Here is a 12,120-nt window from a genome sequence, read left to right on the forward strand (position 1 = left end):
ATGGAGGCAGCACTGATGTAACCCCCAGCTGGATTTAACTTGCTGTCATGTCGCTTCAGCACCATTCATCTATCTCTCTTCTCTTCCTGCAGATTTATGCAGATCCTCATTGTGGCTGTGTTTTGCTAATAATCAGCTTCTCATCTCATGTTTTGCTCATAGAGGCTTCAGGTTCCTCTGGAGATCAGCGGTGAGCTGCACTGAAATGTGTTTTAGCTGAGGACGAGGGCCTAAAATACAGAGAACTCATCCTACTAAGAGTCAGTGGTTGCACTGATGGTGGATAGAAATGATATTAGCTTTGAAATAGTTTGCTGTGATCCTGGACTGCTGTTACATAACTGTGTTCAAATGAGGGGGCTTTATAGATGGGAGGGCTTTATTTGACTGTTAGCTGTCTCATAAAAATGTCCTCATTGACTGTAGAGCCTCTTGTTACTCTACCTGTTCAAATAGCATTTAAGTGATAGCTGTTGCTGTCTGGTTTTGCCAAGACTTTGCAGGGAGTTAATGAAACATGCAGGGATGGGGCGTCTTTGCTGCACATCTTCACTTTTGATTCGGTTCTCTGAGAAGTAAAGCTAGATTCCCCTCCGCCCCTGCCGGTCCTTCATGTTCTTGCATATGTGCCACCGTTAACCCCAGCTTCTAGTTGCTGATTAAATATTTTGTACACTGGTTTTGTTGTTATAAAAATGAAATGTTTTTTAAATCTTTTTTTTTTACAGAGTGCACTTTTTAGCTCCTTCATGTAGTTATAAATCTGGTTGCAATTCTAAATCATTCCTCAGTTCCTGAGTAGAGGATGTTATGAAATGAAGGGCGTAACTAATGATTATTTCCACTGTTGATTATACTACAGATACTTTAAATGATTATTCATTCAATTATTATATGTCTGAAACAGTGAAAAATACCTGTGATTGAAATGAAATGATTAATCCATTATCAAAATTGTTGCAGATGCACTTTCTGTTGTTCATTTGGTGTTTTTATACATTTAAGTACAATTAGGCCATAAGCCTAATTGTACTTAAATGTATAAAATTCTTGACAAGAAAAGAAATCATTGTCCATGTGTTGTACGATTTTTCAATTTAGCCATGGGTCCAAGTAGCTCTAAATGGGGTGGAGAATTGACAGAGACTGCTGTTGTAATTTAGAATAGGCTGAATGGACAATCTCAGGCCTCATGCCAGCATGTGGCGTCTTGAATCTGACACCCCCACCCTTTACCAAGAGGAGGAGTGATCCACAGACACACACACACACACACACACACGCACGCACACAAACATAATCACATTTCACCTTATTTTATTATCTTTGTCAGAGTCATAAGTTAAACTGCATCAAATCAGAGGCCACTTTAATCAGCCCACTTGCCCTGCTGCAGTGGTGCCGCAAGCAAGAAAGCAGTAAATTATTGAAGGCGTGCTACTTAAAGCATACGGAGTCGGGCTCCGTGAAGAGGCAAGTTTGAAGATGTTGTTGCCATTGTACATGAAAACAAAAACGGAAAATTAAAAAAAGTTAGACTGATGTCTATGTGGATATGTCTATTATTAATGACCTACATGTGGACATATTAGAAATATTTTAAAAGAAACCTTTTCTTAAACACTTTCCAAATGAGGACTTCATGGATTCAAGTATCATAAAATGCATTTCCAGAGCATCCTAAAAATCTGATCTTTACCAATATGTTATATTGTATTGAGATATTGTATGAGATGTGCTTTGTCAGCCTGACCACTGAGTCAAAGGAAGGAGGATGGTTTGTTAACGGCGTCAAAGCACAAACGCAGCAGCTCACTATCTTCTGTTTGCTGCTTGTGGAGATACAAGCATGTCAATTACAGGGTCAGAGGCCACGCAGCACTCGTTAAAACTGCCTTCAGAAAACCAGACCCGACCCGCCAACATCCTCTCCCCTCGCTGATGACGTCTTCGCTCGAACCCTCTACACACTCTTCACGGAGACATTATTTATGTCTTGTGTGTTTCTGTCAAGCTTGCACACGTTAATGTCAACCACAAAAGCACACTTTCTTTTTGCATCCCTTTCTACCATCTCCACCACCCCACCCCCGCTGTCGTCACCACACACACACACACACACACACACACACACACACACACACACACACACACATACACACAATCCCTCTCTTTGATTACTATTTAGAGTAGGCCCTGGGGATAGAAAAAGGCTCACAGAATGCGTGTGTGTGTACACAGTTGTGTACTGTGAAAGCAGAGCTGACTTTCTACCACAGCATTTCATACATGGCCTTGGATGGTTGGTTGACTAGCGAGTGAGCAGGGGCAGACTTTGTTTTAGGCCTTTGTGTGAAGGCGAGGGGTCTCTTGTTTCTCTCTGACAGGGGTTGTGATTAGACGTGAGCACACACCACAGCCCAAGAGCAGACTTGACATTAACTTAACATTTAGCTCACAAACCCACAATGCAGCTTCTTAATTCCATCTGCATAATGAATCACAGATACCCTTTGCATCTATTTAAAAATGATTCTCAAATGCAGTATTTTCCTGTGAGCAGGTCTTTTAAATGTAACCTCATGTTGTATTGCAAACAGGCATGTTTTTGGCGTGCCCCCCACAAACAGACACGCACACACACACAGGGGTTCAGAGTACCAGTTTTCTGTTTAAATATGCTGATGACCTGATTATTCAAGAACGCCATGTTTGTGTCTAGACAGTCAGAAAAGCTTAGATCCCTCAGCGGAATTGGAAGCCTTCCAGTTATTGACAGTATAGGCCCAAACGCTGCTGTGTTTCAGGGATACACATCTACAAGTGTGAGCACACACACACACATTTGTCCCAGTGTGGGTATTAGGAAGGGATGAGCTCACCTTGCCCATCATTAGCTCACTGCTTGAGGCTGATTAAATGTAATAACAACAACAACAATCAACTTAAGTGTTTGCCTGAAAGCAAACTTTTTCTTAAAATACAAATGGTAACAAGCACTTACAAACAAGAGAGGCACCTTGTATGAGATAAAAAGTAAAGCTTTTACTGATAAAAAGTGTGAACTGCATGCTGCACTTATACATAAGCAAATAATACATCTGCTATTATTTACTGTGTGTACATCAAGTACAGTATGATGTGTTTTACGGCATTAAAGCTAGTTTAAACAAGCATTAAACGTTACATTAAAGAGAGTGTGAGAGTGAAATTAGGAGAATGGAGCAGAACAAGCTCCTGATTAGACAATGCATATCAGATTCTTTATCATACAAAGAATGTATACAGCGTGTGTGGAGGGTGAGGGTGGGTTAAAATGACTCTTTCTCAGTTCTGTGCTTCGACCACTGCCTTGTGTCTATGTGTGGCTTTCTCTATGTGTGGTTCTCCTTTGTTTAAGTGACTGCGTAGCTCATCATTGAGGCTTGCAGAGAATTTGGAGTGGGATGCTGCTTGGAAGCTGCAACCACATGACTTGGACCCACAGAGATTTCCAACACAGCACATTTTTGCAAAGTCAACTACATTCAGAATCAGTAAACTGCATACAGTGAAAAATCTACTAAACCTTAAAGGATACCAGCGCCAGACTCCCACTTCGCCTGACAACTGCAGCCTGTTGAAGCAGTTATTCTCCTGCAGATCCTTTGTTTGCAAGAGGTCAGGACAGCTGACTGGCTGCCTGGTCTGATGTAACTTGACCAGAAATTCTTCCTAGATTAGCCCTTTTTTGTGTTCTAAACATTTCACACGTTGCACTGTTCCTAAATGTTTTGAAATGGAGCTAATGTTGCTGACATAGTCACCTGTCTGGAATCTGTGGCTGGAACTGTGCGCTAAATCACAAGCCATTATGTATCAGGTCATTGAATGCATTCTGATCCCTATAGGTTGAAAATGCCAGCTTGCGTAAACCAGCCCAGGTTATAGAATTGGCTTAACCAAAGATGGTATTAGAGAGGATTTCCTGCACTTTTCCCTTGGTTCATAGATGGAACATGAAATGTGAAGATATTTTGATGTAGGTGAATTTTAGCTAGGAAAAGTTGAATTCCCGTCCTTTATTTGGAGAGAAGAAGTAATGTAACCCAGTTACAGTTAAGTAATGTAACGTATGGTAATGTAATCCCATTGCAATCCCTTTGAGTAAAGTAAGTCCATCAGCAGTTGTGTTTGAGGTGCCAGTGAACCAGCAAAACATTTAATCTCAGTTGCTTTAGCGAAGCTGCTTAGTCAATAATGGAGTTGTGGTACGCTGCTTTATGGTTCAGATGTTTGTAATTGTATGAATGTGAAGCAGCGAGTAGAAAAAGTGCAATTTTCTCAGCGAAATGGTCCATCGATAAGTAGGAAAACCAATTACTGAGGAATTTAACTTGCAAATGTATATGTAAAATTACCATTTTAAACACTTGACAGCATCTGGCTATCCTAGGAATAATGTAACAATGTTTAAGTCTTACCATGAGTTTCCTCATAGCAGCAGCTCACTCAGTCTGAAACCAAATATCTCTTTTCATTATAATTAGGTTTAATTAAAACCTGTAATAGTATTAAATGGTTAGATGTTTCAGTTGGAAGTACCACAGTCATTAAGGAAAAAATTCAACAAGATTTAAAGCTGCTGCAACATGTTGAAGATAACAATTACGTCAGTGCAAATCCTTATAAATGAAAAATACAGACTGCAACTTTTAAACAACTTCAGAATTCTTTACAGTGGCCCAAGCTTTGAAGTCCGAAGGTTTAATAAGTACGTCAAAAGGAAGCTGGTGTAAAGAAAGGTAAAATCATGAGAGATGTATGTACAGGGTCACTGGGGTTTTAAGGGGTAAGTGCCAAGGTGAGAAATTCACTTTGGCAGCAAGCCATCCATGAATTCTAAACCGTCATTTCCATTGATTTGGCTGCCGAAATAGTGAAAGTGTCTTAAAACCCGTCCACCTCCAGGTTCTGTGAAGAGTAGATAAAAAGTGTTTCTGAAGTGTGTTCCTGCCCTGGTTTCGAGCCTGTTTATGCTTACCGCTGACTGATGGTCCTAATGACGCAGGACCGGCTGACTGAGCAGCAGAGCCAGAGAGAGAAGTTCAGTCTCACAGCTGTCTGGAGACTTGCAGGAGAAAGAGAAATGTTGCTTTGGCAGTGGTTTGCAATCAGGATTTATCACTCTCATTTCTCTCTCTGTCTCTCTCTCACTCTCTCACACACACACATGCACAGCACTTTGGTGTACTTTGGAGAAGAGTGAAATGAACAGCCTGGACCAGATGCTTTGGTCTACTGTGGGCGGAACACCAGACTCCGAAAGGGAGAAGAGGGAATGGTGGTTGGACCCAGTCTTATTTCCTGGTTCACTGCTTGGTCGAGTTAGGTCACGGTGCTGATAGCTATGCCGGCTCTTAGTCAAACAGTGGTGTGCTTGTACTAGAGATTTTGGAACGTGGGTGGAGCTTTTGTGTGAAAACTTGGGAGATTTATTTAGATATTTATGTTTATTGACCTGAGGCCGTTAACCCCACGCATTCTGTGCTAAAACTTATTAAAAACAACTATAAAAATAACTTTTTGTGCCCTGTTTGGGGCTGCATGGGAGACTAAGAATAAGTCATTGACTATTAACTCCACCCCCAACTAACAGTTGTCCAATCACAGTTTATAAGTTGATAAAATCTGCTAGCCACAGTTCCCACAGCCCTTGTCTGTCTGAAATGGAGCACCCATTTTGTCAAAAAGTGCTAAATAATTTAAGAGATAAATCTGCAATGGAAGGCTTCACAGACATGACAACAGTAACTAGTTCCTTCAGACACGCCAAGTTGAGTTAAATATGTTCAAGTGTCACATGAGTTCTGAGGATAAATGAAAGGCAGTTTGGAGCACTGTCTCTGTTACACATCCCTCATTCACACCCGTGTCCACCCATTCTCCTAAATGCTGTGACTGGTTGTGGTTAGTGACCTAATTAAGCCAAATGTCCACATTTTGCAGCCTCACTGGCATTTAAAAACCCCTTGTGACCTAAGGGTGCAGCGTAAATGGCTTCTCGCAGCTACCCATCATTTCTCTCTCAGCCTCTTCTGTCATTTTGGGTGGCGGCCTGTTGCACAAGTTGTGTGTATATCTGTTCTTAGGCGTTGTTTGGGATACAACGAGGGTTTTATTGTTTTTTGTTGTTTTTTTTTTTTTCATCCTGGTTTCTCTCTCCCCCTCCAGCCTTGCTCAGCTGCTCCGGCCATCTGTGCAAAGGCAAACAGAGAACAGAGGGATGGAAGGAGAGCAGTAGCAGTGGGAGGTGGGGGGAGGAAAGAAATCAAGAAGGGGGAAAGTGGTAAAAAGAAAGGGAGGATCAGTGGAGAATGAAAAGAGGGCCTTTTTACATGTGAGATTAAGTTTAGAGGATGAGTAAAGGATGACGGAAGAGGGAAAGAAAGACGAAGAAGAGTGTGCGGGATTGTTTCCAGAAAACTAACAGCATAAACATGATGTCTGTCCCCTTCTAGAAATAGGATAGTGATTGTGCATACAAGTTCAGGTCAGTGGAAACTAGGATGACTAGTGATGTCTGGATTTTAGAGTGGGACCAGCAAACATCAGCCAAAAGTGAGCTCATTTTACGTCTTGTTTTTTTCCCTGTCTCTCTTTTCTGCCTCCGTCCCACCTTCCCTTGCTGTTCCCATGCTCCACAGGCCAAGCCTCTTCCTGTGGGCCGGCCTCGGTGTTGCCTCAGAGTTCGTCTCCCCACTTAGCCTCCTGCACAGCTGGCTCCTCGCTCTGTTTGTAAACTTTGACGGGCCAGTTTCCTGCTACTTACCTTACTTCCCTTTCCCTGCTTTTCTCAAACTTGTTAAAAAAAAACCAAAAAAACCCTATCCAATTCCTCTCATCTGTGCATTTGAAAGGAACTGAGGAAACATAATAAAAGGCAGTTCTACGATATTGATGCAGACACTTTATGACAGCTCGTATTACAGTTGGCTGCTCTTTATCAGGCCTCGTATGCTTCACGTCCCACTTCTTGTCCTCATGTCTCTGACTGCTCTGTTTGTGACCCGGGAGTTAAACAGCCTGCCTGTCTTTGGGTTTATTGTACACGGCTTGACCCACTTAAAATTCATCTCAGTCTACTTTTCTTTTTATTACCATTTTTAGCTTTATCATGTGGAGGCAGGCTTTTTTTAGCTTCTCTAATTCATGTGCAGATTAAAAAGTTGTATGTCTTAACATTAGTACAGGTGGCATATCTCTACGTGTGCGTGCAGTTTGCATGCTAAAGCTTTTAGCACTCCCTCAAGTGTACTATCCCAGAAAACTAGTCTTCCACACTAGTGGCTCTGATGCCATTTTGTACCAATGAAAAAAAAGAAGCCAACCCATAGCAGCGACACTGGCCAAGTGTGTCACTGAGCTTTTTAGTATCACAGAGGGGACCATTTGCCCCTGCACTGCAGTTGGCACTTAAAGTAAAGAAGGCTATTTGTTGAATTTGTTGTCTTTGCAGTAGACATGCCCCCTCTCTGCCCCTCCTTCTGTGGTTTCTGACACAGTAGACGTATTTGACTCGTCATAAATTTTGTCCATCTAATTGTCCATCCTGAGGTTTCGCTTCAAAGTACAACTGATGCAGCTGTGATTTATTTTTGCACGACTGCCTTTGTGTCTTTCTCTCTGTGTTACATTGTCCTCTTCGCTTCTTCTGGCTTTATGCTCAGTAAAAGGTCAATCTCTATACAATATTATTTCACATCCTTTTCAAATTCTGTATATTTTTGTAGATTCTGTCTTTTTTTATACTCAACAATTATCTTTGGGACCCTTACATAAAAACGTGTGTGTGAGATGCTGAAGCCATAAGAATGTCCAAGCCATTGCTTTAATCTGACTCCTGCAGCTAACAGCATTCCTTGGGCTCAGTCTACTGATCAGAGAGACAACACACTGCTTTTCATGTCTGGTCTTGCTGTTGAATAACTGTGTTATGTTGTGTATTATCCTGTCTCTCACTAGACAAGACCTTGTTGCCTCCAGAAAGCCTGTAAACCTGTGGCCAATCTGTGAGATTTACATCCATCAGCCCTGCACTGCAGAGACGGACCACTACCACTCAAGGGGAGATGAAGCCGGATGGGGTTGCCACGGCAGCACTGGAGCCAATGGAAACATTGGAATCCAATCCAGTAAATGAGGCAGCACCAGCTGTGGAACAGGAGCCCAACCAGGCTGCCAGCCCAGTGGAGGAGGAGATGCCACAGCAACCTGTAGGAGAGACAGTCCAGGCGGAACCCCAGCCAGACCAGGCCAAGGAAACCCCAGCTGCCAAGACCAACAAGACTTCAGGCGATTCCAAAGCCAAGACAACCAACAAGGCCACGACCAAGACAAAGCCTGGGGCCAGCAGTCTAACCAAGACCACATCTGGCTCACGGCCCAATACATCCCAGGGCCGCCTCTCAAATGGGGTATCCAAGCCCCAGACCAATGGAGTCGCTAAGAAGACCCCACCTGCTGCGGTCAAAAAGAGCACCCCAACCACAGCTGCTACTAAGAAATCAACAGGCCCAGGCGAAGGCCCGCCCTCCAAGAGTAAAGTGGGTGAGAAGAAAGCCACAGGGGCTGCTCCTACCACCAATAGCACAAAGTCGATGACCGGAACAACAGGAGCAGCCAAGAAGACCACATCCACAACTGCAAATGGTGTCAAAACCAGCACCGCTGCAGCTGCTGCTAAAAAGCCCCCAGGTTGGTGAAAATGTCATCACCAAATGAAAAAAATCTACACAAGTGTAGTTCAAAATGTAGGCAGTTTGTGGGAAAACACATCCTCAGTAAGTCCAGCATGAAATCTTTTCACAGCTCCGACTCTAATGAGGAGTGTTCATTGTAATGTGATGACGTGCAGATAGACGCTCATACGATGGATTCAGCACACATATTAGACATGCCAGAGTGGCTGCTGTTGATCTAGAAATGTATTTGCCCCAGATCCTTATGACACATGTATGAGAGCTATATCTGTCTGACCTATATCTGTGATATATCTTGCTATATGTTATTAAATTAAACTATATATTCTTATTGTTTTTCACATATTTCTTCTTTCTCCTGTACTCCAGCTCCCAAGCCTGCCTCTGCAACTCCCACTAAGCCTAGCTCCACTGCCTCACCCAAGCCCCCTGTTTCCAAGACAACCAGGTAGGTGTGATATTTGTGGAGAACTGAAGCCTCACCCTCTGCAGACTGTGCGTGTCTGTGTGCATGTGCAAGCACTGAAAGATTTACTCTGCTTCTGTGGAAAGCAAAGACATCTGTCTGCAATTGGTCCTCTTCTCAAACATCCTCCAGGCAAAAAAAAAAAATAATTTTAAAAGCCTTTCCAATGGAGCAAATCAGCAAATTTTCTCCAGAACGGCAGCAAATACGAATAAATTGCCATGTAGATAAGAACTGCAGGGGATAGATTCAGCATTATAAAGCTCCTCAGTGCCAAGTGAGAAGCAGTTGGTTCAAAAGGCATCACTTGGCTACAGGTTCAAAGAAGACCTTGTTTAAGAGAAAAACACCCTGCAGGAAAGAGGGACAATGATCTCCCACATAGAGGCTTGGAAAGGCCGGCTCTAAGTAGGCCAGCAACGAGCCAATGTCAGAACAAGCCTCGGAGGAATGCCTCGCAGGGTTTCATATTCATTTCATTTATATAGCAACATTATTAATAAAACAAGTTTTGGGAAGGAGTGCAGTCTAGAAAGGGAGGAGGGGCAGTTGGAAGAATTAACTGAAGACAAGAGAATGCTCTTTAAGTTTTAGATTCTTTAGAGCGGCTCTTGTATGCGCTTCTGTGCACCAGCTTGTGTTGTGAGAGTGTGTTTATGTGCAATCAGATCAACATGTGTTCCTCACCTGAGTCACACTGTGTACATGGTGTTGGTTCCTGAGGTGACTTGGCAACAGACCAGGAGACTAGACTGAAGGAAACCTTTGTCTGAGACAGTGAGGATCATGATCAGATAGAGCCAGTGGGAGTCTGACTGTTTCTTCAACAGGGCCTTATCCCACTGCTTCTTCTTCTTTTTCTTTGTTTGTCTGTCAGAGCAATAGCTTCTTTCTAACGCACTGTTATGTAACCATGAAATATGTTATGATGTTATATCATCAAGTTGGTATGTTTGTGTGTAGACACATTGTTCAGTCTGAAACGTTTGCGTCAAAGTTGTTGTAACACAAACAACATCCATAAATTACAAGCAATCCCAGCATGATACTTAAAGGGACAGTTTTATTCTCTTTCTTGCCCAAAGTCAGGTGAGAAGACTTATACCACTAACTAGCTTTGTTGTTTCTACTTATGGCACGAAAGTAAATAATCTTGTTTCCCAAAATGTCTTACAGTACAAAGCAGAACGATGAAAACAGAGCTTTTCATAGTTTCTTCATTGCAGATTTCATATTAAAAGATGACCCTAAAGTCAAGAGTCCCTCTTCAGTGCACAGGAAACACAGTCGTTCTACAGTGGAAGGATGAAGCTCCTCCTCAGATTTATAGAAGAGATTGCACAGAGAGAGCAGAATCCATCAGTCTCTCCACAGAGCTATGCTGATGTTAGCTTATGGTGGATACTGTATATGCATGTCAGCATATACTGTATGTGCCTGATAAATAGCAAGAGAATAGTACAGAATGCCAAAGATGGGCTTAAGGGAAATAAAGAGTCCTTCTATTCCATAGTTTGCCCATCAGTGATCTGTGATGAAAATGTTCTCATTGTTTGTTAATGTAAAAATAATATCTATATTTATAACTGTCAGATATCTGAGGTCAACAAGAAGCAGTGATTATGCTGAAATATCCAATGTACATACATAACAGAAAAGCCGAAAGATGCCATCACAAGTACGATTTTCATTTTGCCATGTTCCTATACATATTTTCTGCTTTATTCAGTCATTGCCAATAGACTGACATGACATACACACTAAGCTGCTGGACGCTTTCTTCCACCTGACAGTAAGGAGTTTCACGTGAAGATCCCTCAGGTCCCCTTCCCCCCTCCAACCCTCCCACACTCTATGTGCTGCGGGGAGGCAGCAGTTGGATTGTGGAGATTACACTCAGATTACAGCTTTATACAATGGTTAATGTGCAAACATCTCATTAAAAAGTATTACACAAGGGTATGTTGGTAATCAGCACTGCAGGACAGAACGCTCATTGTGCGACCTTTCTGAACTGTCACGGTGATGTCATTCACTTCTCCACCTATTTGAATATAAAATACCACACGGCAGAATCAGCAAACGAACGGAGTTAAGCTCAACGCCAGTGTTAGTTTAATGCAACTAAACAGTTTTAACACAAGACTTACTAGCTTTTGTTTTTTGTTTTGCCTTACTACACTGGACTGCACTTTTTATTAAGGCATGAATTGTATATTTATTAGTCCACAGATATGATTGTCTCACATAAGCATAAGAAATCCTGTAAATAATCTGCTGAGGTCATCAGTTTGTGGAACATCTTTCTATAGTTCATGTTTCATTTGTTTCAATGTATTCCAATCCTCAGGCCCATCAGTTATCACAATAAAAACACGTGTGCCCAGTTCACACTCCCATTCAGACCTTGTTTTACTAGTCGGGCTATGAAATAAAAAGGCAGCATTGGCTGTGTGCTTGGGAGGAAACATCTTTAAACTTGTCAAAAGAGTTGAAAACTAGTTGAGGCAGATACTGTAATCAGATTAAGATTGGATTGCACTTTAGAGACAGTATTTCATGTTGTTAGTGAGATGTTTTACGCAGAGTGGATGTTAGCCCAGAGAATGATTTAGCTGCAGTAGACCTACATATCAATCCCCAAGAGAGAGGTATAACCATTACTGATGATAGGCTCCTCTGACAGCACCATGTAGCCTTGTAGGCATACTTCATTAAGTGTGTGTGTGTGTGTGTATGCCATTCGTATGTGTGATGTACTTTGACAGGGCCATAAATTTCTGCTTTAATTCGATTTTGCCCTTTTTTGCAACCTCATTCAATCCTTAATTCAGGCCTGCTATCAGCAGAGTGGTAGAGAGCTCCAAGGATACATTAACTGCCACATCAGACACACTCCGCCTCCCCTGTTAC

The 12,120-nt window shown here is 42.2% G+C and overlaps 1 protein-coding gene across 1 annotated transcript in view; it reads left to right on the forward strand.

Annotated features, from left to right (window-relative positions):
- Positions 1-12,120, forward strand: part of wu:fb95e10 (mucin-5AC) — a 29,985-nt gene that overhangs the window by 6,984 nt on the left and 10,881 nt on the right. Inside the window, exons 3-4 of the mRNA XM_046414914.1 lie at positions 8,005-8,736; positions 9,111-9,189. Coding sequence (XP_046270870.1) covers positions 8,112-8,736; positions 9,111-9,189 — 704 coding nt within the window. The 5' untranslated portion in view covers positions 8,005-8,111. The remainder of the gene's footprint in view (positions 1-8,004; positions 8,737-9,110; positions 9,190-12,120) is intronic.

This window comes from Scatophagus argus, chromosome 16 (assembly GCF_020382885.2).
Source record: "Scatophagus argus isolate fScaArg1 chromosome 16, fScaArg1.pri, whole genome shotgun sequence".
Classification (NCBI taxonomy): domain Eukaryota; kingdom Metazoa; phylum Chordata; class Actinopteri; family Scatophagidae; genus Scatophagus; species Scatophagus argus.